The sequence below is a fragment of the Lagopus muta genome, chromosome 5 (assembly GCF_023343835.1).
Source record: "Lagopus muta isolate bLagMut1 chromosome 5, bLagMut1 primary, whole genome shotgun sequence".
Taxonomy (NCBI): Eukaryota; Metazoa; Chordata; class Aves; order Galliformes; family Phasianidae; genus Lagopus; species Lagopus muta.
Genome location: NC_064437.1, coordinates 17,309,997 through 17,335,759, shown reverse-complemented (window position 1 = coordinate 17,335,759; position 25,763 = coordinate 17,309,997). Strand labels below are relative to the sequence as shown.

Sequence of the window (25,763 nt, the reverse complement as noted above, 5' to 3'; positions counted from 1 at the left end):
CTGCACAGAACAAAAGATTTCAACCCTAAGCTTTTGGGACCTGGAGCCCTTCCCTGCTCTAGGCTTTGGGTATATCTTCTCTATCATCCTCACAAGACAAATCTCAGGCAGGCATCATCCCTCAATTTAATATTGTAACTTCTCTGGGAAGTAGGTCCATATACATAGCACGATACGTCTAAAGGACAATCCATTGTAACCTGTTTCACCATTTAGATTGAAGCTAAGAGCTCCAAAAGAAATGTAAGCTAAAGATATAGGGAGATTATACATTTGGGGACTGTGGTTCAAATTCAAATAAGAGTGATATTTCATGCTTCATTATGTGTTTTGACCACCAAAATATGCCTTGTATTTGTCCCAAATTCACTATCCTTTCTGATTTGTTGCTGATTTTGGGCCATAACTCAATAAAGCACTTACGTACAGACTTAAAGAAATTGATTTAAGAAAACACTACTCTTTGTGTTTAATCCTGGGCAGACATTCATCTTTGAAATCAATGGGACTTATGAACAGCCCTGACCTTGGGGTCTAAATGGTTGCTGAATCAGTGCATTGACAGAAACATACTGGAAAAGATAATATCCATGTCTAATCAGAATTATAGTCTCTACTTTCATGGGAAATTACCCATAGATAACACATTATTCTGCTCAAGAAATCCATTTTATAGTAGTTATTAGAAAACCTTAACACATTTTCTGTTTATGCCAAAGATACTAGGTGAACAGCGTCTTTCTTGATAGTGTAGCTTAACTATACTTCAGATGAAAAAATAAATTACAGGGAAAGTGCTGGCATAAGAGGGCCCTTTCTAATTGTTTACTGAGTCTTTCCCAGTTGCCTGCTATGTGCCAGACTTTTGGGAGATGTGTGGACAGAAGGCAAAGCAGAGCGGTTCTGAAATCCCATGGACTCAGTCAAAGACAAAAGCACATGAAATACTGTGTTATGCAATATCACATAAACAAAGCTCTCTCCTAAGAATTGCATTCACAAGAGGTGCCTGCCCAGCCTACATATAGAATTCTGAGTGAACATATTTTTATTACAGCGAGAGAACAGTAAGAGTAAAAAGTGCATGTTTCTGGTATCACAGCATACATGTTGCGCTATGTAAGTGCAACTCTGGCTGAATCCACATGGTTAAAAAAAGAAGTAAGTAAAATAGTTGATATTATGTTGCATGTAATAAAAATCTTCTTGCCATTCCTAAAAATGTTTTATACAAGTAATTTTTATTATAACAAGAAGCTAGCAAACAGGATCTCTTAGATGCTGCTTATAGATCTGAAACACAGGCTTAAGAGAGGAAATGAATTATAATGGGTCCTGTTATGTAATCTAATTCAATAAATGATGAGCACAAAGACCTTGAGAAGACATGGAAAACATCAGTGAGTTCTACCTCTCTGTGCAACCCTAGACAGATACCATGATCCACATTAATCCTCTGTTTCTAGGACAGAGTTTAGGAGCAATACATAAAAAGCAGCTGTACAATGTTCACCAGATTCATACTGGTGGAGGCTCACATGATTACCTGTATCTATTCTGATGCTGCCTACTCTTACTTTACAGCTGATGAGTCAGGAGTATGCAGCTGCTGCATTGCATGCTCATTGCACACAAGCTCTCTGTACTGCCTGCAAGCCTTTGACTCAACATTCCATTGATCAAAGGGCAGAATGTAGTAGGAAAGCACAGAAGGGCAGGATTTGTCTTTCTGTATAATTCTCAAGTTACCAAAAAAAAAAAAAAAAAAGAAAACAACGTCAAAGCTTCTACCCCTTTTCTCTCATATCATTTACTTTACCCTAGGAGTAGATGAGGTTAGAGAAAATCTGTATTCTAAACCAGGTGATGCTTCTGATTGTCTTCCCACATATGGTCATGAATTGGAACTAACACCTGTTCTCAATGAAATCAGTAAGAGCCTAGCAGGACCGAAAAGCTTATATAGCTCAAGGGGAGGAAGAGTAGTTCTTTATTGGCTCAAGAGCTTTTTCCGCTGTGAAGGCTAGCTAGAAGAAGTAATAAAGGTATACCATTGTGTTAGGCCCTTCTTCATCTCATCAGTTCTTCAGTTTCTGCTAGACTCTTACTGACTTGGAGCAGGCACTAATTTAGAGGTAAGTTTTACAACTGAATTAGAATCTGGGGTTTTAAATTTTCAGCTTTTGTGATGTGTTTGATGATAACATTGTAGTCATATTTCTGTATGACTACATATAGATAAATTAAATAGATATATTTAGTTATTTTGTCTGTTTATTAATTATCTCTAAATAATATATGCATGATATATTACTATTATGTATTACTTATTATAATATTACATATTACTTATATGTAACTTATGTAACGTATTTGTATAACTTAAAGTCATAGGGAAAAGTAATGAAAAACCTTATCCTCCTCAATTCAGTAGTATTTGCAGTGTTGTGATTTTTGAGGATCTAGAAGGAAGTGACCTGCTTTGTTGTGAACCAAATGCTTTTCTTATGTGCATGAACATGTTTGTCACTTCTGTTGTACAACTTATGAGGATCACTGTCCATATCTGAAAGTCTTCCTCTTGGTTTTATTTTCTGTTTTTGCATTCTAATGTTAGACCAACTTCTTAATAAGTGTTGATTTGCATCAATTTTAGCAGAGCCTGGCTGAAGTTTAACTGAGGTGCTGGCTGTTTAAATTTACACCTGAATTGCTTTAGGTTTTATCATTGTTATTTTTTTTTTTTTACTAAAAAAGATTAGTTCACTGTTCTCTGAGTGTCTGTTAAGAAGAAACATGCTGAACTGCCCTGATCACAAGGAATACAGGCATACAGTTGCTCAGTGTTCATGTTTTTAATAACAGTTTAACACATACATACTGCTGTAGATCCCCATGGAGCAAAGAAAAAAAAAGGATATGTTACATCAGTTTAACAACACAGCCTGCTATAGTGCTTAAGGTAAATATGAGGTAAAATGCAGTGCAGAGTATCTTGGTATGGAAAAAAATACTTCCTATGCCTGTAAGGTTGGGGAAGAGTATTTTCCTTCTACTAAAAGCTTTCCTTTTTCTCTGTAATTACCTGGAATCAATGAAGGCACATAAGATGAACTAGGTGGAAAAGACTTCTCTTTGTTCTGCAATGCACTGTGATTGATTTCATTATACCTGAAACATCTTTATCAGAAGGATGTCTGGCCATGACATGCCTTCTCTTCTCCAGTGTCCTGAACCTTCTCCAAGCAGATGTAGATCATTCCCTAAGACAGAAGGTGACTCTTTTCCTTCACTACTTAGGATTTATTTCAATTTAGGAGTTGTCTTTGTGTCCTGTAGGCTGACTAATTACTAAAATAAACATTACAGCAGCAGCCTTAGTATGCTTGAAAAATAAGAAAAGTAGATTGACTTTATGTCCTAATGTAAGCGATTTACTACAGAGGAATAAGAAAATTTGAAGCTGCTAATGCTGTGACAGTTGGAAGAGAAGAAGCTGTATGTGGTGTGGAAAGATCAAGTGAGAGGAGATCTTAAAGAATAAGAGAATGGAAGCTGTGAGAAACAACAAAAGAAGGGCAAGTGTATCAAAGCAGAAGCTTATGCCAAAGAGGCACATGCAGTGCCAGAGTTATTTCAGTGACAAAGCAGAAAAGGTTTGATTAACTTTCAGAGATAGTAAAGATGATCAGAAGAAAAGGAGGTGTAACAGACTGTAGAAAAAAGTTAGGAAAGAGTAGAAAGGAAAAGCATAAGTTTTGTTATTTGTATATACTTCCATGTTTCTGCAAAACATTCTATGGCTCTGTTAATGCAGAGATACAAAAAGCACAAATAGATGTAACAGCTGAGGCACAGTCTCAACTACTGATTGAACACCTGGGGAAATGACCTGGTCAGCTCTGGGAGCACAGGTGAAGGCAATTCCCCTGTGTAACCAGAAAGGGTGGAGCCTGGCTGCACCTCTCTTAGACCTCATTTAAGGGCTGGCTGCCACTGGAGAAGGATCTCTTTCTGGAGATCCCTCCTTGGTAAAGCATTCCTCTGTGAACCTGGAATCTTCTGATACAGGTGAGTGATCTTCCTTTCCTTTATAGCACCATTCTATTGTGCTGGTCCTACTGTCATCACACCGTTGTTGTAATGCCTTTCCCATTATATTGATCTGTCCAGTTGCTATGCAGCTTAATATTACTGTTGTCTTGAGGCTCAGTTGTTTGATTCAGTGCTCTTAATGTGTGCTATAGGTAATTTAGAAAGCATAAAAGGGAGGAAAATTTGTGTAGTCTGTATATTGATAATGTCTGATAGCTATATTGTAGAAATTTCATGAGCAATTTAAGAACAAAATTAATATGATATTAAAACTTGGGGCTTACAGCCAATAAGGTTCATATTTTGACTACTTTTCTTCACTTGTACCTCCTCTTCTGTCACTTCAAAGGTACAGCAAATGGGCAATAAGTTACCTTCTGGGGGAATTTTGTGTTTTGAGGCCTGCAGGGCCAGGGTGGAATAGCAGTAATCACTCTCATCAGCAGGTTCTCAAACTGTTGTGGAGTAGTACAACTGAGCCCTAACAGAGAGAAGAATCTGTAGCTAGACAATCCTGTAAAATAACATGCAAATAGTCCAGTTTACCTTTTAAGTTCTCAGAAGTTAATTGAGAAAGACGCTAATCAATATTTTATGTGATTTTAACCTGATGCACCAAGCAGCCTGCCTTTGAGAATCTTTCTGATTAAGGTCTACGGTCTTCCCAGGACTCAATGTTATTTTGATGAATAACATTTCTAGTGCTCAAATTTTCTAGCCAATTATCATCAAACACCTAGAAAGACTTTCTGTGGTGCTAGATATGCTTTGAAAGTAAAATAAAATGCTCTCAACCATGGGCAGGAGGAAATTACAACTTCATTGGTATACATGCTGTCGAATCTTGAATGGCTGGTTCCTTATTTAATTTTGGTGGGAAAATATTTCATAGTTGATAGATAGCAAAAATAATACAACTGATTATATCTCAAAATAAATGAAGCTGCAGAAATCACAGAATTTTAGGGGTTGGAAGGGACCTCTAGAGACCACTGACTCCAACCCCACTGCCAAAGCAGGTGACACATTAATTTGGAAACTATATTCTCCAGTTAAATATGGTTTGAATTAAGCATTTTTGTATTTTGTTCCAAAGTGCTCTGTTTCATGTTTAAAAGTAAAAAAGACCTTCAATAAAGCTTAATAAAAGTATGTAGAACTTACAGCACTTGTTAACTCAAGTGTATTTCTATTCCAGAAATACTTCAAGGTTACACTTAAGACTGGTAGACTAGGAATGTTTGACTCTTGATTTTGTTCTGTGGAAAAAGTAAGAGATGGAGGTGCAGACTTGAACAAAAATTTTACTGGAGGAAACAAAGCCAGCTATGTTTCTCTGCATGACTCTACATCCCCTCCAATGCATCCTGCTGTTTTTAAGGCTTGTCTCTTTCAGGATTACAACCTACATCTGTAGTGAGAAGCACTTGCTCAGTGTCCCAATACTCAAGCAGCGTAAAATCAGATCTAACAGATTCTGTTACCGTGGCTTAAATGGATGGGCCCTGACTCATTTTTTTAAATGGCCAAAATGCACTTGCAAGTCGTATAACCCAAAAACAGAGCTGACAGTTGAGTATATGATGGGAGAATAACAAACAGATGGGCTAGTCAGTCTGTTACAACATGGTTCAACTGCAGGTCTGGCTGTGTGTGTGTGTGGGGGGGGCAGCAGCTCCTTAGTCAATCTTAATTGCCGTAGTTCAATTGAGTTTGGTGTTTACAGTAACTTTATATGCTACTGATTAATTTCTTCTGTAATGGAGGGGGAAAAAACACCTTTTAGATCCTGTGATATTATGATCCTTTCAGGTTTATAGTGAGTATACCCCCTGTCAGAAATACACATGCTCTCTGCAAGTGTGAAATGACAAGTATGCATATGTATACAATCTAATTGTCAGTATTTGATAAGCTTAAAAAATGTTTTTGCTATAGAAGCTATCAATGTAGGTGTTGAGGCATGTAGGAGGGATCCTTCAAGTTTTTTGAATGTTTGAAACAGGAATTTGTTGTGTGGGCTTACAGGACTTTATCTGCCTCCCTCTCTTTCTCCATGAGTCCAGCTGGGTGAAAACAGACATTGCAAGCCAGCTGTTGTGGTTGTAGACTAGTCAGATGAAGGCATTTCTGCAGGAAGGCGAATGCAACTTAGACAAAATCTGTCACAGTAGGGGTCTTTTATGCAGTTTGAGTAACATCTTGGATGTGCAGAGTGGTAACTAGTACAAAGTTGGAGAAGATGTACTGTGCATAATAAAAAAACACAACCAAATGTGTACTAATTCTCAAACCCTTTATCGCAGTGCTCTTCTGTGTAAGAAGTTGACAGATCCACAAGAACTATGATACATATTTTTAAAAATCTTACTGCATGCTCATCTCAATAAAATTGTTATGTAGGGTACATTTTTTTTTCCCATTATAGATGTTTTGTGATATGAGTCTTCAAATAATGTATGTGGTAACAAGAAAATAGTCTTCAGAGATAGATGATGAGGAATTAAGACAAATGCCTTCAACATATGCTTTTCTACAAAAGCTGTCATAAGGTTGAGTGGCTTTATGGGCGTTAACCATAGGTACGGAAGAATAGAAACGTAGAACTGGTTTTGGAAGAAACAAAAATAAAAGCAACACTTACATTTTTCAACATGAATAAAGTTCACAATTTTGGGTATAAGACTAGATAATCTCCTCTTCATTTTGTGAGAGCATTTATACTTTGTCTTCTACTGCAGTTTTTTTTTTTTTCAGTGGAATGTTCTGTACTGATGGATAATGTTTATTTTAAGGGATTAATTTTCAGAAGGAAACTGGTTTAACTCAAAGGTTTTTTGATCAAATTGACTCTACTTGATCTGATGTAGTGATCTTATGTGACCTTGGTTAAATTACAGAGAAAGATGATGTGGGCTGTTCATCCTATTGACAATTTCTATCTTAGGATAGGGTGCAAGTGAATTAATGTCTTCCCGTATTTTTCAGAGACCTTGAGTAGGAATTAATTTCTTATATTCATTTCAACCTTGCCAAGAAGGCAATAACTATTGCTGATTGTGAAGTTAGCTATTTCTGAAGTGGTGAAATAGTCTTCTGGAATTTGCTCATAACAGTTCAAGACAAACAACCAGCTTGCCATCAGCCTAAAAGTTTAGCAAGGACATAAAGATACACTCAGAGGATGTTCATATTATCTGAACATCAGTTCTCCAGTCAACTACTAAGGCTGTGTCTAGTCTCTATCCATCAGCTTAGACAAGTAAGTGGGAGCTATGCCACATGCATGACTAATAAGTGAAATTCAGGGGGCCTGAGTAGTTAATGGGTACAGTAAGATGAGAAGAACAATTTCCTTGAGCTCTCCAATGGGGAATTTAGTCAAGTTTTTACCCTTTCTGCCCTACTTTCTTGAATCCACTGAGCAAAAAGAATGATAGCCTAAGATGAAAAATCAAGTTAGAATGTGTAACTATGAACAACAAATAATAATAATTATTATGCATACATTATTTCTGCTTTTCTCTACCTTGGTGGAAGGACAGATCTAGAATTATTTGAGTGCTTGTTAAGTAGGTATTCATTGTTTCATTCCAGCTCCTAAGAAAAGAATATCCACAGTATGAGTATATATATCTGCACATATATACACATGTGCAAATATTCTAAATTTCCTAGTAAAACTTGCCTCTTCCTATTATTAATAAAAGTTAAATGTGCACATCACTGTAACCTTATGCTTTTTGTGCATCTTAACATTTTTAATGGGTCAGATTAAAAAGTTGTAAGCATTAATAAAATATGGTTCTTACATGTCTGAAAACACTTTTTTGCTTAGTTATCAATTAGTATTTAATCTTCTATTTAGAAAATGCTTTTCAGCTGCTTAAATCTCTCCAAAGAAGCAGTACAAGCTTTTCAGTGTCTAAGGCCTGTGACTTCTAAAGTCACAGGCAGTGTAAACCAATTGTTTGCAAAGAATTGGAAGTCTCTATGGGAAGTAACTTGTGGGCATGCAAAGAGCTCTTTGAATATGTGGAGTCCTCAGTATTTATGTACAGCTCTAGTGGAGGAAGAAAGCTTTAATATTTTAATGGCAGTCCAGCATGCAGTTAAGTAATGTGGAGCAAATGTAATCTTTGTGTACAATAACTCTACATAGAAAGTTGTCTGCTAAGGTAACCCTAACATATGCTCTCACATAGTTAAACAATGTGTGACTTGTAAATTGTCATCTCTATGCAAGCAAGCAGTGTGTCCTCTGGGAATGCAATGCATTTATAGACGTGCTAGGAAGAAGGAAAATGTTCATGTTAGGAAATTGGGCAATGTGGCAACTGTTGTGTTTACTGTTACAACTCTGATTTCTCTGGTAAATGAGCCTACCATGTTGACTTATCATGGGACTAGAACAGTCATGTTCAACCTATGGATCTCATGCAGCCTGGCACAGCTAAAGTTTTGGCCATCCCTACCTCTCACTATAAAGGTGCATCTCTCCCCTATGCAACTGTCACTCAGCACCAGCTGAACATTGATGTCCTACTAACCCTATATGGGCTGAACAAAGGATGCTGTGCCAGCACAAGTTATGGCAAATAAATTCATGTATTTTCATGTATTGGCTAAACACAGTCCTGTGGACAGCAAAAAATATGCAGCCATGCTTTCTGTTTTTATAAAGAAATATGAGAACAGATTTTAAGATTGCAAAAAAAAAAATTCAATTTTTTTATATATACAACTCTGTTTTCTATCAAAACATGAAAATGTGCAGGTCATATATTTAAATAGTTGTGCATGCAAGAGCTTCTGACTTTGAAATGAGGGGCAGGGGTTGGCTGCATGCAACTTGTAGACTGGACATAACTGTGCTAAGTAACTCAAAGAGTCACTTCATACTTTGTCAGTGTCTCTGAAAAGAAACAGTTACAGGACTACTATTTAAAAAAAAAAAAATCTTCTGTTGATGCTCCTGCAATTGCTGAAAAAGGCAAATTCAGACAAGACAAGCAATTCAGTGAATAAATAAATCTCACTGCTTGCTTCCCTTTGAAACTGTAAGCATGGCGGTAGTTGGATTTGCATGGCCCTAAGCTCTGTAGTAAGTCGCCATCTCTAGTGTTTACCTGAGTGGAGAAGTATTGATCTGTTGCCAGAACTTAGGCATGCAGTAGGACTTTCTCTAGTGGCTTTGCGGTCTGACTTCTTAGAAACCTTCTCTACATGGGGGAGTGAGGGTAGAAAGGATGGTTGTCGCAGAGGCAAACCCACTGGAATTCATGAGGATTTCTGCACCTGGTGTGAACTCAGTATCATTTTGCTACTGAACAGCACAATGAACTGTTTCTGCACCAGGCAGAAACACTTGAAGGGCAGACCTGACCCTTGTCAGAAACTTGCACACAGGGAGAGGAGAAATGCAAATGACAGTGTACTGCATTGAGCCTTGATGCAAGTGGTCTTACTCTCTGAAACAAGGCTTGTTTTATACTCCTCTTATTCCAGAGGAGTGTGTGACTGGGAAAGTGCTGGCCTTTGTTTTTACTCTCCAGGACTGAAAAAATTGGCACTGGAAGAGGATGTTTCAGTGTAAATTCAGTGCTTTCAAGTTTTAAGATCCTATGTTGGATATTTTTTTTGTGCATGAAGGATAATCTGGTCTGATGTAACTGGGCAACTATTCAATTTCTCTAAAGTGATCTTCACTGTATATTTCCTGTAAAGTACCTTAGACCTGGGAAAGAGGGAGGTGAATGCTTCCAAGTCAGTCCCATCTTAACCTGAGAGTTGCAAGTGCTTTTGTCTAGGAGACCCTTGTGTTAGATGTACATATCTTCTAACTTGTAAATGTGGGAATTGCCTGACTCTTCTACCTAGACTAGGTCCAATGATATGGGAAGCACATTATGAGACTGAAAAGGATGAGGTGCGTATGAAGGAAAGACTCTTGGACCAGTGCAAACCCAGAACATCAACTTAGCAGTTCTCAAGCTTAGTAAAAAATACTGGAATTGTCTACAGATGTCATCACTAGAGACTGGAGGAAAAAGAGACAGATTTCTGTCCCCTAAAATATCCTAAAGAAACATTTGGTGGCATTTAAATAGGAAAACATTATGTGATGCCAGATACAAGCTTTATTTTTTTAATATTTCTTTGAATTGCTTGATAGTGATTACCAAAGATGTTTGTGGTGTGAAAATATGTGGGTTCCTCTTGCTTATTTTCTCCCAAGATAATCATGTTGAAACTTGTAGTCCTTGCTACATCTAAAAAAAATTATAAAGCAGTTTAGGGAAAGAAGCTTTTGTTTACAGTGGCACAGATGGCTGGAATAAATTAGTGGACTTGCTGAAGAACAGTTCATTTTAGTTTTAAATGCATTTGGACACTTATCAAAGCTCACATGGTGGCCATTTTGTTATTTATTCATCTATTTGGGCTTTACCGTTCCATGCCTAAAGGCTATGCCTGAGTAATGGTCAGGGGTTCCCCCTAACAGAATTCATAATTACATACAACCCACACTTAGTGCGTTCATGCTCCTGTACTGTGATGCATCCTATGTTACTCTGTGCGCTACTCCTTCTGAAAAACACTGCTCAATTGTAACGGGGCAGATTAGAAAGGCAAGATCATTGGTGAGGATGTTTTAATTTGAATATTTTTTGTCAACATGTGAGTTAATAAGCCAGACTAAAAAGAAAACTGAGAGTTGCAAATCTGTGCACTCTTATAGATGCTAAAGAGTGCATAGGAGAGCAATGTGGGTCCAGTTCTGTCTGTCTTGAACCCCTTGAATTTGAAAGATGACTCCCTGCAGGTGAATAATCCGGGCTGAGAAATCAAAAGTTTAGAAGCTGGGAGGTGCTATCTATGAGACTGCACACAAGAAGTGACAGCTACAATGAGGAGACTGATCCTACAGTAAAGATAGTGTGTAATTAAAGACAGTGTAGCTGTCCCAAGCTACAACTGCACAGCAAATTATAGTCTGGAATATCCTGATTTCTGACACTTGAACTGATGTGAATTATGGGCAGTTTTTGAGGAAAAAGTGGGGAGTTGTTTGCATGAGATGTCAGTGCACTAAGACCTCTAGGCTTACTAATATATCACTGACAGAATTTGAATGCTGAACTTTCAGAGTTACAGCTTACCCTTTAAACTCACAGATTAACTGCTGCAGTGGCTAGAGGAGGAATAGTTTGTTTTAGATTGCAGGCTGTGTTCCTGGAACCATTCAGACTGGAAGGGCATGGCCTTGCTCTGCTGCTGCTCTGCCCTCCCAGCAAGCAGCTGTCCTTGCAACAGGCAGTGGCTGGAAGCTTTCGTAGAAAGCTCACATGCAATTATTTCTTTGACATGTGAGTGAATTTTACCTGAAGAGCATGTGGAACAAAAGGTTAATGGCAATTTTTCAAAAGCCTATAACTCAACCAAGCCTCAATGGCATTTCATGCTGGCACTGAAAGTTTGGCTTTTAGCATACATGCTCTGTTTCTGCATTTGAAACCCTTCTGGGAGAGGAGGAGGGGAAACCAGAGGCTTGGAAATTCAGGAAAAAAAAATAGCTAAAAGTACATTAAGCTGTGTGGAACCTCTCAAAATTTCTTAATTTAGAAAAATGGGGACTTCAGAATATGTGTATTCTGAGGGATGCTGCACATGCCTCCCTTTTTCTGGTCATTTATTTCCTGAGACAAAGTTCAGCTGTAGAGATGCTCAGTGCTGGTAAGAGCAGAATTGCTACAACTAAGAATCCATGTAAATGCTGTTACTATTCATTGGGCTTAGTGGGGCAATAGTCTTATGGGTACCTGGTCCTTGATGTGAAAGTAACCAGGGATTTGTAACCTGCTGAGAGAGAGAAAAAGGCGTTGACACCTTCCCCCAAAAGTGGGAGATCTTTGAAAAGCTATTACCTGTGACAGCTCAGAACCTGGCAGGGTTCAGAACAGCTGAAGTCTGGTGGCTGCTGCTTGGCTCTGCTAATACAACCTGTATTTAGAACAATTGGATTAGAATGTGAGCTGCAGGCAGCTGGATGCTAAGCAATGCATTTCACTTATATGGAAAATATCCCTTGTGGAAATGACTTGTGGGCCTAATGCACTCTTCCATCCAATGTGTATCTGTGGGTCAGGAGCGCACCCACACTGACTATCCAGCAAAGCCAGTGTTAATGAAAGGTTACAGATGGGTGCTAGAAGTGCAGGTGCACTGCTCCTAGTTCTCCTGTCAACACTTCAGTTGGTTGGCATGGACAATTGTTCACAGGTGCTGTTATGTGTTATGCTGAGAAGGACTGGGGAAAGTCAGCTCTTGCTCAGAACTCAGGGCCACAGCGTTATTTCTCCACATTTTATATGGTAAGCTGTCTCCACTGGGCATCTCAAAAGTGCTCATTTGTGAAGGTAGATGTAATGTTATTGTAACTACAGTTATGATTTTTTTTTGTGCTCTCTAAGAGGCACTCTCAGGATATGTGAAAGGAAGAAAATCAAAGTACCCAAAGGCACAGTGATGCTACTTGCACCTCTTCAGCAAGTAAGAGTTTAAATTTTAAAAATATTGATAATGCTATAATAACAAAAAGTAGGGTTGAAAGTTAACTGGATAATATGAGTGCTGTAAAACATGTTGAGAGCTGGATCTGAGATTCTCAAGGAGAATGTATGTGGTAAACTTCTTGGCACACAAATAGGAAAATCAAAGATTGAGTACATACTAAGTCCTCTGTACTTGTGAAGCTGAAAAAACAGCTCTAAAGTGCTTTGAGATCACAGGTGTGATGCCTGGATGTACTGTCTGGAAACAGATGTGATCAGCTGTTCAGCATTTTTTTAATGCTGAATACTTCTGGTGTTGTAAGGTAGCAGGGAAGACAAACCCCTTTGCATACAGTGTTACAGTGGGAATGTTTTTTTCAGTGGTACTGTAAATATTGTCTTCGAGGTGTCAAACCACCAAACTATTGGAGAGAAGAGAATGTTTCAAGAGTGCACAGGTGCAGCACCTGGCTACCCTGGGGCACCCCTTCGGCACAGCTGCTGCTGCTGCGAGCCGGAGCTGTTCCCGAGGGCGCAGGGAAGGTTTAGTCCTCGCTGAGGAGGGGAAGGCTCGTCTTCGGCCGTCTCAAGCGCTGCTGGCTGCGACGTTCTCATGGAGGTGAGACAGCAGGCCCTCGATAGGACCCGCCGGTGGCAATTCGCTGCTGTCCGGGGAGCCAGACGCGAAGGACGAGGGCAAAGGCGGACGGCCCGCGCGTGCCAGCTGAACCCGGGGCGCTGCCGCGTGCATGACGGTGCTGCGCGCAGCTCCGGCGGGGGCGGGCCGGGCCGCTCCTCCCTCCGCGGCCTCGAGGTGAACCCGCTCGCGGGGGCCGCCGTGGCCCCTGCCCTCAGGGCGCCCCATGAGGCGCGCGGCGCTGCGGGGAGGCCGCCCGCCCACTGGGGCGTTGCAGCCCGGGCTGCCGGCTCCGCCTCCTCCCGCGTTCCGCTCCACTCCGGAGCTGCGGGGAGCCGGGGGAAGGCGGTGGCGGTGCGGACAGCATGGCTCGGGTGCTGAGCCGGGACACGGTGGACATTGAGGTACCCACTCGCCCTGCCGGGGCGGGCTGGCGGGGAGGGGGCTCCGCCCGGCCGGGAGCGTCCGGCGAAGTTTGGCTGCGGGGGGCAGAGTCTCGCCGCCGTTGCGAGCTCCGTGCTTCCGCGGCTCCGCTCGTCGCGCCGACCCGGGGCAGCCCCCGGCTCCGCAGCCCCCGTCGGGGCGGCTCTGATTCTGAGCGCCGGCGCCGCTCCGTTTTGCGAGAGGCGTCCAGGCTCGGCCCGATGTACGGGGCGGCAGCGAGCCGATGGGCGTGTGGGGGCGGTGCCTCCCCTCCTCCCTGCCCGACACTTCCCGCAGCCGCGTTCTCCAGGGTCGGGCCCGCGTCCCCGGGAGGAGGTCAGGTGCTCTGGTGCGGCGCGGGGGGGCCGCTGCAGTGCCCTCGGGTGCCCTTCTTCGGGCCAGGCTGAGCGCGTGGCACAGCGGGACCGCAGCGGCATCCTTGCTCTGAGACCGCTGCCATGAAGTTGTGTGCGAGTTTGCCGAGAGTCAGCCTGCAGCTTTGGAACGGGGCCTGGACGTGGTCCGCCACGAGATAGGGAAGAGGGCGAGTGGCTCAGTGGGTGCTGCCTTTGCTCCTGCCTGCTGCACCCTGCCTGTCTGTGGGCTTCAGCTGCTTGAGGGAGTCCAGCAGAAACACAGCAGCAATATTACCACTTGTAGCCGGCAGTCTCATCCTCTCTTGTGTGACACAACTTTTACAGTGGCATATCTTGAATTCTAAAATATTAGGTTTAGGGTGTTCTGCTTGCTAAGGAGTCAGCACGTGTAAAAATGCACAGCAGCCACACTCTGGCTCAGGTGTGTCAGTTGTATTATCAGTTTTCCTGAATTTTTATGCCCAGTTCATCCCCTAACTAAGCTACTACTCAGACCTCTGTTAACATCTTCAACACTGATACAAGTGGTCTGACAAACTGAGCTGTGGAATGGACAGGAAGAACAAACTTGTGGAAGTCCTGGATGGGAGGGTGGCACTGTGGTATGAAGTTGGTGCTGCTCTATCAGCTCAGTGTTTTCAAAGCAGCTAATCTATGATTTTTCTTTGTATTGGAGTTCAGTTTTCCATTTGATTTTAGTAGTAAAGGCTTTTGAATACTTCTCTTGGTTACTTTTTTTTTTTTTTTAATTTGGAATATTTCAAGGATTGTTACTTTGCATTTCTAGCTAAGTACAACTCATTCAAAGAATAATGAGATGTGGGATAACGTTTATAATGGTATACAGCACAATGTGATTTAGAAGGTGGATATTGAGAAAGACCAGTGTTTTCTTTGCTCTCAGGTTACAGTTACAAACTTTGGTCAGCTCTTCCTGGGTTACTTTTCTTTCAGTGCTCATTTTATTTGCCAAGAAAATGATGGCAGGTTACTTCTAAGCAAATGTGTTGTCCTTTCCCTGTCTGGTTGATGAAATTTAGTCACTGCATGATTTGTCTCCCAGATGAATATATCAATAATTACTAATAGTCCACTTGCAACTCATTTATTTTCCCGCATGTGACTTTTTGGGGTAAAAAAAAAAAAGTATGTTTAGTATATTAGTATATTTTCTATAATAATGTAGTATATTTTTTCCTTGAAGTTGGGAAAGTGTGTATTAGTAAAACTGATATCATTGTAGAGAAACAATTTTCATAAAATGCCCTGCTCAGCTGTTATACTGCAGACCAGAAGGTGATCAAAACACTCAGGATTTGCTGCCTCTTCTCATGTTGACACACTTCTCTGCTCAATAACTAGAGTTCTAAGAATACTTACCTCAGCGATTCATATAATTAACATATGAAACGTGACCTTTGTAGTGCTGATGCTACTTTACCTGTTTATATACTTAAGGCCATATAAGAAGACTGATATCGCTGGCTCAAGAGGAGCAAAGAAGCTGTGCTAGAAGTTGCTAAAATCACAGCCAGTTCTCACATTGTTAAAAATAAGTAAATCCAGAAAGTTGTCCCTGAGGAATCTCCTTTTCTCTGGTTGGCTTAGCCAGTAGCTTCAGCTGCATCCTGTCCTGGAAATCCTTTGGCTGCTGTCTTACTGAAGGAGATAATGAAATCAGAGATATTGTTCTATAGATCTACTTTCTAATTCTGTAAGTCTAGGAACTTCACAATTAAAATATATATATACTTTGTCCCAGGAATTCAAAAGCAAAAGCCACCACCAACAATGAAAAGACCCATGAAACCCAAATAATTCCTTTCTTGTCAGTGTTTGCAAATAATCCAGGCATTATTTATGGGCCTCATGCACACCTCCTCCAGGCATACTCTAGGAAAGCATACTTTCCTTTTTTAAGATATTTTTTTCATATCAATGTGTGCAAACTGTTCACAATTATTTCTTTTAGAAGCTTGAGGATTTTTTTAAAGCTGTCAGATCCAGTACTCAGGAGTTAATGAACTGCTAAAACTACAAAATGCTGATTAGAATCTTAATTCAGTTTATTGAATTTGAGCAAGCCAACACAACTGCATATGTTTTCCTGATTGCATTCCAGTCAAAGTCCAGATTCACCACAATAATGAGCTTTTTTAGATGAGTTCTGGACATTTTCAAGCGGGATGCATAGGAACATCAAACATTGCCCAGCAGATGACTGCCTGCTCTTCAGGGCAGTCTGTGTGTGTGGCTGGCAGGTCTTGGTTGCTGCACTCCTCCTTGTCCTCTCCTTTGGTGGTGCTAGGTTGCTGGTACCTTCCTGGGTCTTTGTTGCCCACTCTATAGTCAGATGGAGCAGGACTCAAGCTTCCTTGGTGAAGGCTTCTCTGTAGTTAACAAAATACGTATTTTGAAGCAAAGGCAACACTCCTCCTTGCCACAGTAGAAATACTGTCACACTGTCCTCATCAACCTAAAGCACTGACAGCAAACTAGCAGCCACCTTACTACATACCTCAGTGTGAAACAGTATTATCATTCTTGTAGTGGGTGGAGAGAGGGTATGCTGGGGTTCCACAAATCCAGCATTGCAATGAATCATCTATTGCTGACATGTAGAGGGGTGGAATGCTGGAGAGTTGTAATCTCTTGCTAAGGTCATGTTCTGAGAGCAGTCTGGTCATCTGAGAGTTACCAGGTTATGTTTATGGCATGTGTAAAATAACAAATGTCATCCCTATAGCTTTCTAGCTTTCTCTTCATTTGGCTTTAGAAAGTCTAGATAGCTTTTAAATAACACCTGTTTGAAAAGTTGTTGTAAAATTCATTTGCATACTTTCATTTGCCTTTATGTTAGATGATGGTTGCTTACTTATTGCTGTACTGCACTTCTGTTTCTGTGATGGTGTCATAAATAAATTGTTGCCCATTGTGAACCAAAGCTTTACAAGATTCATTAGCTGCAGGGTATAGGCAGAATTTCCTGAGGGTGCTCATCTAAGGGAGGACACAGGAGGCTCTGTGTCCAGGCTGGTAGGCTGTGATCTTGCTCAGCTGCTAGGTGCACATTGTTCTCTGAGGGCTGCTGATGGAGCTGCATGAGGTTATGGCCTGTGCAGTCAGCACCCCCTGAACTCTGGGACTGCAGCTGATCCCAGGGCTGAGAATGGTGGGAAATGGCCTGCTGGTCCCATGGTCCGTGCTGCTACCTACCAGGTGTCTTTCAGCCTGAAGTAAGCTTTATTTTGTAACCTGCAGTCCCCACACTGCTTAAAGCAGCAGACCTGACAGCAGTGAAGGTTCTTTTGCTGGGATATTTACTTAGCTTGTTCCTTCTAGTTCCTTCTTCCATCACTGTGAGAACAAGTTAAGCAAGTTTCCCCTGACATGTCTATTCTTCTCCAAGGATAGATGGACTAGAAGTGTGAAAACACTGTGTGTAGCATAGGAAATGAAGCTACAGCTGAGAGCTAAGTCCTGTAAACCATAACTTAGGTAAGGGTTGAAAAATAAAGAAAAATGTAAGAATAAAATTCAGGAAACCTCTAGTAAGATGGGGAATCCTGCCCATCAGCATGGTCCTGAGAACTGATAGGGAAAGGTTGTGAATAAATAGCTGAAGCTTTCTTTGATTGAGGCCAGGCTTTTATTTTAAAAGCGCCAACTGCTACAGTCTCTCTCTGTTTTGGAGATACCTGTCATTTGTTTGAAGTTCCATAATGAAGTTTCAAAGCATAAAATTATTTTTTAGGTAAATGCTTTGTAGCTTGCTATGATGATCAGATGGCTGTTCTTGATTGATAGCTGCATCTGCTGAGGGTCATTCAGTGAGGAAACAAAACTCCCTTTTTGTTTGATGAGTTTCTCTGAAGCTTCCATTGTGTGAGTGGCTTTGTTGTAATAGTCTCAGCTGAGTGGAACAGCAGTGACTGCATGATGGCCTCATAAGCTGTTATAGACCATGGTGATCAGGTATGTCTTGAACACCACAGTGTACTCCTGAGGTGAAAGCCTGGGTTGGTGTGTGGCAAGGAGGCTTCTGAAAGTGGCACTTCTGGCCTTTCATGCTGCATGTTCAAATCCTGCCGATGTTCAAAGACATGTAAATTCATGCCTCCGCTGCAGGTAGTCTGCAAAAATTTCGGTGTTGAAATTCACTCAGGCCCTCTGAAGCAATGATATTGAAAGAAAAAAACTCTTGTTTTTCATTGTTCTTCAGCCTTAGAATTTTACTGCTGTTCATGAAGTAAACTTTCAATTTTTTTCTACATTTTAAAAAATTTTCTTTTTTGTAAGATAGCATTAAAAAACCCCTGCTATTTCCACCCTTTCTCGTAGCTGGTATTTATGAGAAATGCCTGCTTTGGTGAGACTTGTGGTAGTTTTTGCTATCGTGAACAATTTTGAAAACAAAAAGGAACAAATTCATTTTCTCCTTTATTACATGAATGGACTTCATGATGTTTTAATGTAGACTGGATGAGTGTTATTCTTTCTTCTCTCAGTGTTTCTGTAACTATGCAGAGCTGTCACATCTCTTAAGTGGAACTCTAATGTCAAGGAAGATGTGGTCCGTGGGGCTGAGTTTGTGCCTGGCTGCAGGGTGCAGGCTGCTGGGGGGAAGCATGGAGGAGACTGGCTGTCATGCAGGCAGTCTGCGGAGCTTTTGGAGCTCATTTGCTTGCACCCAATGTTGTCTCCATCCTACAAGCCAGTATGTATGTGCTATGCAATCTGCGTTAGCCAAAAGCACATGCTGCTGCTTTTCAGAAGAGCGTGTCTTTAAAAATTCATTGTCCATCCTATCATATACATTGTGGCCATGTCTGTAAAATGACCCTGGAAACACAAACAGCTGGCACCGACCTGGGGACACGCTTCTGCATAAAACATTGAGAAGAGCTGGAATCACCACTGCCAGCAGAATGGGGCTGCGCGTGCCCTGCCTGCTGTGCTGCACTCACCCTTTGGCAGCACAGGGCTCACATCAAACCAGCTTTCTCTGCCTCTCTGGTTGCTTGGCAACCTCCCGGCTCTTATTAGCATATGATTTCTATGCCTTTTTTATTTCATCAGTGCAGTGTTACATGCGCTGCTCCCTGCCCTGTGCTGTTGCCTTTGTGAAGAGCAGGATTTGTGCCTTTATGTAAGACTTGGGCAAGGATGATTTGGAGTTAGGAAACCTTTGGTTACAGATGTCTTATCAAACTCGGAGAGTGGCATTTGTGCGGGCATGTTATTCAAAATCAATTCATTTTCATTTGCTATCATTTTTTGCGTCAAGGGCAGAATTCTTGTGGATCAGAACAGCATAAATCTCTGGCATCCTTAAACACAGAGAGCATCAGCTTGCTAAATGACAAGAGGTCTATGCGGATCTTGGTGGTCTGTATGCAGTTCAAATGTGGTGCCATAATTTAAGATGAAGTTAAAGAATTGAGTGGTGGAAATGAAATAAATCTTCTGATTATCTTCTTGCAAGGAAATAAGAACACTTTGCCTTCAAATTGTCTGGTTGTAGTTTATGAAGTTAGAGGCCAATAGGACTGGGTCTTAAGTTTTAACTTCAAATTGTGTTTGTTTTTCTTTTCATAGATTGCTACAACTATGAGGAATGCCCAAATCTCTTTTGCTGTTGCAAATGACAAAGAACATAAGATTCAAGTTGACAAATTGCTTTAAATATCAGAGAACACTTTCATTACCAAAAATCACAACACATATTAAGGTTTAAGTGACAAAGTGAGTACATCTGAGGACTACTTAGATCAAGATACGTATAGTTTTTATTAATATTAACCTTACAATAAGCTATTACATAGTTAAGCTGTGGTAGAGTCACCATCCTCAGCCCAAAGGGATCAATCATTCTTGCAAGTAGTAGGAATGCAAATCTTTATAAAGCAATTCCAATGTGAAGAAATCACTTTCTAACTTTCCACAGCTGCCTTACAACACTAGACGACCACATCATCTGAATGAGTTTCTTGTCTATATCAAACCAATAAGTGCGTTTGTGTGAGCTGACCTCTCACGTAACTAAGCGATAGGACTAGAGGGAATGGCCTCAGGTTGTGCCAGAAGTACAGGTTGGATATTAGGAAAAAACATTCTCTGGAAGTGATATCAGGCACTGTAATGGGCTGCCTGGAGAGACAGTGAAGTCACTGTCCCTGGAGGTGGTCAAGAAATGTTTGAACATATTTCAAGAAATGTTTGAATGTTTGTTGTACAGAGGAACACAGTTTATTGGTGAAATGTTGGTAGCACGTGGATGGTTGGACTGGATGATCTTGGAGGTCTTTTCCAGCTTTGGTGATTCTGAGTTTAGAGTAAGTGGTTTAAACAGTGATCAGCCTCAGGAAAAGGCATGAGAAGTCTCAACTGGCTTAGGCGTCCCTGACTCCTGCACAGTAAGGGTGTTGGAGTGACTTCCTCTACAACTATAGGATGGGCAGTGCTTGGGTAGTGCTGCTCAGGACAAATACTACCAGACCTTTGGTGTGTAACTTCAGAACAAACAGAATAAACCTCTTGTTTGGAGGTGGGCTGAGTTGGGCAATTTCACTTCTGCCCTCTGTCGTAATACTTAGTTGTATGAAATACCTGGTCTCTTACTCTAGTCACAGATACCTGTCTAAGCAGATGTCAAATTTTGAGTGTTTTTGGGTCCAGCAGAGATATCATGATATAAAAATGGATGAAGCCTATGGATAAAAGTATTTTGAGTTTTTAAAAATGCTTCCAGTGTTTATGTGCATGTCTACAGAATGCTTTAATAGCACAATAAATATTAATATGCGATGACTGTTTTATTAGTAAATTTAAAGCGATAAACACAATGAAGTCCTTGAAAATACCATCTCTGTTCAAGCCAAGGTTCAATTTTATTTTCAGTATGACATTTGCTGCCTGAAGTATTACAAGTGGCTTGACCTTAAAATTACGTTTCCTTTAGTTCATTGAAATGGTTGGCCTTTCCAGTCTGACTTGACATTGGCAGCACAAATGGGGGAAGACGGACATGCTTGCCTGTGACTTCAAGCTAATTAAAAAAATATCTGTTGTATCTAAATATTTCTATGTAGATGGGATGGTAGTCATTACTTAAAAGCAATCATGATGTATTCCGGCATTTTAATTTTGGGTTCAAAACCAATTATATATGTAATTAAAGGGAAAACTATCCAGGCAGCCAGACTGTCTGATTTACACGCACTGTGCTGGTGTGTGTAGGTTTTTAACAGATGTACCTGTGCATGCTGCTTTGGGAATGTGGAAATGAGGTGTAAAAATTGAAAGCTGCTTTCATAACTGTTAATCTCTTCTTCCCAGCGATGCTCTTCTTTCAAGTATTGGGCAAATGAGCAAAATAATTTGCTTTATATTTATTATGGAGTTTGGACTGTGCCATTTTCAGATGGTTGCATTGTTGTGGTGCTTTGTATATTAATATATTACTGCGTGCTTTTCTTATGCTCTTGTGACTTAAAGTATCTCTCAGTTTTTATTGAAATGAACGTTCTGTTGGAATGAGCTATCCTGGTTAGGATTTGCTCAGCCACTAGGACATCTCAGTGACTTGGAGTGAATGCAGCACTGCTGGGTTCTAGGCGGCTCCTTCCAGCTACAGCTGCTGGCTCTGTACTGTGCTCTCCTCCAGCCCTGAGAGGTCACTGTGTTGCTCAGCCACATTTCCAGCATTCATTACAGAATGGTGCTGTGCTTTGAAGGGGAAACTTTTCAGTCTTGAGGTGAAAGGACAGAAGCGAGGATGCGTCTTTGTGGGTGTGGAGAAATGGGCTGATGCGTGGAGGGATCCAGGGGGAAGGAGAAATAAAATAGGCTCTTATCTGCAAGGCTGCAAGCGAGCTATGGCAGAATTTAACAATTGCAGCATTTTCCTTTACAGCCTTTGCATCGTTAACATCTATGCTACCATCTAGCTCATTATAAAATGCCTGTTTTTGCCTTGATTCTGAAGGGCATTGTACAAAACCCCTTTCTATTCTGCTCTTAACAATAAGACAGCTCCCCTCCCATCCAGGCATGTCTAGCATCTATGCACAACTCCAGAATGCGTGTGTAAAAGTAGGGAGAAGTGTTAGAATAGGCTATTAAAAATGTAGACCCATAATGTGATTAAAGAAGATTGGAGGTATAAAAAGAGGTTTTACACCTGGAAGTTATTATAGTTATTTAGATTGAGTGAGAATAATAACCAATTGTTTTCTAAGATGTATGACACATTTATGAAAAACCTTGAAGGATAAATGGATCTTTTTAGTATGCTACTTCCACAAAGGACTCTATGAATAAAATAATAGTGAGAGAACTCTCAGTGGATGCTGAATACTGCTAATTGATGAAATTATTACTTATTACGCTGCAACTGAACTCTGCTTAGAAACACTATTTTCAGTATGATTTTTTTGAAAATGACAGCTGAAATGTAAGAGGCTTTGTATTGAAAATGAATAGTGATAATTTCTTGATATCTTTGAAATGAAGGATATTTCAATGACAGTTAAAACTGAGAAAAGTGATTTTTTTTAAAGTACTCGGATCATGGAATATTGCTGTGAAAATGAAATGAACTTTTCTGGAATCAATAGCATAGAGTTGATATGGATTTATGAGGCATTAAAAATTCTTAGTATTCTTATTTATAATGAAGCAGTCAATTATTTGTGTCAGCAGTCTTTGTATTATGTCACATGTTAAGGTTAGAAATGAGGTTTTTGAGATAGAATTTTCCTAAATGCAATGGCTACACCCTAATTATAAACTAAATCAGCATTGAAGAAGCGCTCCATCACTTACTGCTCAGGGCAAGAATGGGAGTGAGTACCAGATTTGCCACTGATTTACTGCTGACAGATTTCAAACTGGCTGATCTTATTTTTCTTGGTATGTCATTTTAGGGCCCTGTATTAACTCTCAAGGAATGTTTTCAGTAATTGGTGTGAGAATCTGTGTATTGCATGTGGTGTAGTATTCTGGAATATAACTGCGTGTGAATATAGGATCTGATTTCAACCTTGATAAATGTATTCATCAGTTTTAGGGGTATAATAACTCCATCCCTGTCAATATCAGCAATTTTCTGAGGGGCAGCATCCTCTTGTATGAGTTTGGACACGCACTTACGTGTGTGCATGCTGATGGGAACGTTTTGAGGTGGGTGATTAGAGATTATTCCCAGACCTATGAATTCTGCTTCTGTTTTAACACCATGTTTGACAATGCCTTTTCCTCGGTTCCAATTAAAAATTCAAAATTCTAACAGTTTTATGAAGCTTGTACATAGCTCTTCTAAACAGATGGAAGTGAGAGTAACAAAAGGCTTTGGGAGGGGAAAAAAATCCAATGAGATAACCACAGCAGAAGTTGGTCTAGAACACTGGTGATTAAAATGCAGGAACGAGTACAGCAGAGCAGGAAAAAAAACAAATACTATCTGCTTAGAAAATCTCCAGGCTGAGTAAATGCTAGCATTTGGATGTGGCAGAGGTAACTGATACTACTGACTGAAGGGCCAACTCCTCTGTTGGTAGGGTATGATAAGAAAAAGTTTTCAGAACTGTGAATTATTCACTCTCAAATGAAGCTGTCGTGTGCCTGCTTTCAAACCTTGGCACTGGGGAGGAGGTTCTGTCAGATAAAGAAGAGCAGGAAATTACCTAAAGTATCTATCTAATGGTTACCTGGGTACTTTTCATTCATGTAATTCCTAGTCTACTAAGTATTGTTGCTTATGCTGCAGCTGTTTCTGTTACTCTTCAGTATGTGCTGTTGCTCTTACCAAACTACGAAGAAAATGATGGTGATCTGAGACAAGGGTTCTGAGATGTTTCCATTCTAAATGAATGAATGAAGCTTTGGGGTATGTTATAGTCTAGGGTAGTCCAGGGGAGAGGGTTTTGTCTTGTTAAAAAGAGAGGAATTTTTTTTTTCTGAAGATCCAGTGCTTAAAGTCTGCCTTTTAGGAACTGGAAATTCAAAGCTTTAGAATCATTACTGGACATTTATAGGATAACTGATTGTGTTTTTATAATTTAGAAATTTATAATTTAGAAACTATAAAAGTGATAATTCTTCCCCATTCAGAGGTCTCATCACACAAATGTAATTTGGCTTATTAAGTAAGATTGAAAAATAATGCTACAACATCAAATGCTCTTCTTAAAATGTTTAAAATTTTGTCCATAAGAATGAGACAAAGTAGGGTAGATCAGAACCCAAATGTTTGCTGTCATAGTTTAAGATTAAGCACCTTAATCGGGTTATTCTTTTTTTTTTTTTTTTTTGAGTATCACAACTGCTTCTCGCCCACATATTCAGTAATGTTTACTGTCAGCTTTAAAAAATCAAAATTGTTGAATACAAGTGAAGAACTCCAAGGAATTGTTTTCTTTTTCCCCATTATCAATACATTTTTGTTGTCATCTGAAATGCGTGTGGCACCCTATTTATTTATGGAGTGTCATATGGGATTTCTTTGCTTAAAGGTGACTGTAGGAATAATCTGTAGCTCTGCATAGGAAAACAGATATAAAAAAGGAAAAATTGGCCACAGTGTCCTCCTGCCTTACTTGCATTGGATGCCAGTTTTTATTCCTTGAAAACTGTGTTGTTATTGAAAGTCTGTAAGTGAAAAATATTTTAATTTGTAGCCTCAGGTATCAATCCTTGTAAACAATTATCAAACTCTTCATGTTTTGACTTTGTTTCTACAGGCTTAGCATTTCCTTTTTGGCCAAATACTCTTTTGTATGCACAAGATTACTAGGAAATCAGTAGTGAAACTACAGTAGTGAAGCTGAAAGCATCAGTTTGGTATTTTACCTTTGCATTAAACAGTTGCCACTGAAATTTTCTCGTTTGCTGCTTCTTAGTGTTGCAACAGATTTAGAAAGTCAACATAGATATGCTTGGCACACTGGTATAAGTATAAAAGCCCTTCACACATGCATCAAGCAGTGAATATACTAGTTCTTTCGCATATGTATTGTCACCATCATCCTTGCATTTCAAGTTCACTTATTGGACTTTGAAAATCGCCTTTAACAAAGTTTTCAGAACATTACTTCTCTCAGCTGAAATTAGTTCTGCTATTTTTGCCAATGATTAAATTTAAAGCAATAATAACTTTAATGCTAATTTCTCTCCTATGATCAAAAGTCAGCAGAGCATTCACTTTTCATTAACTGACATGTCTGCAATGTGAGTTTGGTCTCTCTGGTTAAGCAAACAAACACCTGTAATTGCAGTTGAGTGAAGGTTTAATCTGAGGGGTTCAATTGTTGGGATACAATGGCTTATTTTTGGTTTTGGCACTAAAGCTATTTACAAAGGCAATCGAGCTTGTCTTCTCTATCAGTTGTTTTGTCATCTTGCAGGAAAGTGAAAGTAGAATGTAAATGTATGTGTATGATGATCTTATGGACTTAAAATGACTCCCTGTATGAGTGAGCAGTTATAAATGTTATTTAGTAGTCCTTGAATAAAACAGCAATTGCATAATTCAGTGTGCTAGTGATTGAGACATAGATAAATATAGTGAGGAAGCAAAAAAAACTTTTTAGACCTTTGAAATAAACTTAAAGCTTCAGAAAAAATATAAAGAGGGAAGATATTTTTTTATCAGGAAGATGAAGAAGGTACCAGGTT

At 40.0% G+C, this 25,763-nt stretch overlaps 1 protein-coding gene across 3 annotated transcripts in view; it reads left to right on the top strand.

Moving 5' to 3' along the window:
* Nucleotides 1–1,975: 1,975 nt before the first annotated feature.
* Nucleotides 1,976–25,763, top strand: part of DPYD (dihydropyrimidine dehydrogenase) — a 327,299-nt gene continuing 303,511 nt past the window's right edge. Inside the window, exon 1 of one of the 3 annotated variants that reach the window (XM_048943871.1) lies at nucleotides 1,976–2,135. Coding sequence is in view for 1 of the 3 variants with exons in the window: in XM_048943869.1 (XP_048799826.1) it covers nucleotides 13,653–13,691 (39 nt within the window). In the remaining 2 variants the exon portion in view is untranslated. Of the gene's footprint in view, nucleotides 2,136–4,008; nucleotides 4,072–13,483; nucleotides 13,692–25,763 lie in introns of those variants that run through there. The other 2 variants (XM_048943873.1, XM_048943869.1) reach the window with 2 other exon arrangements.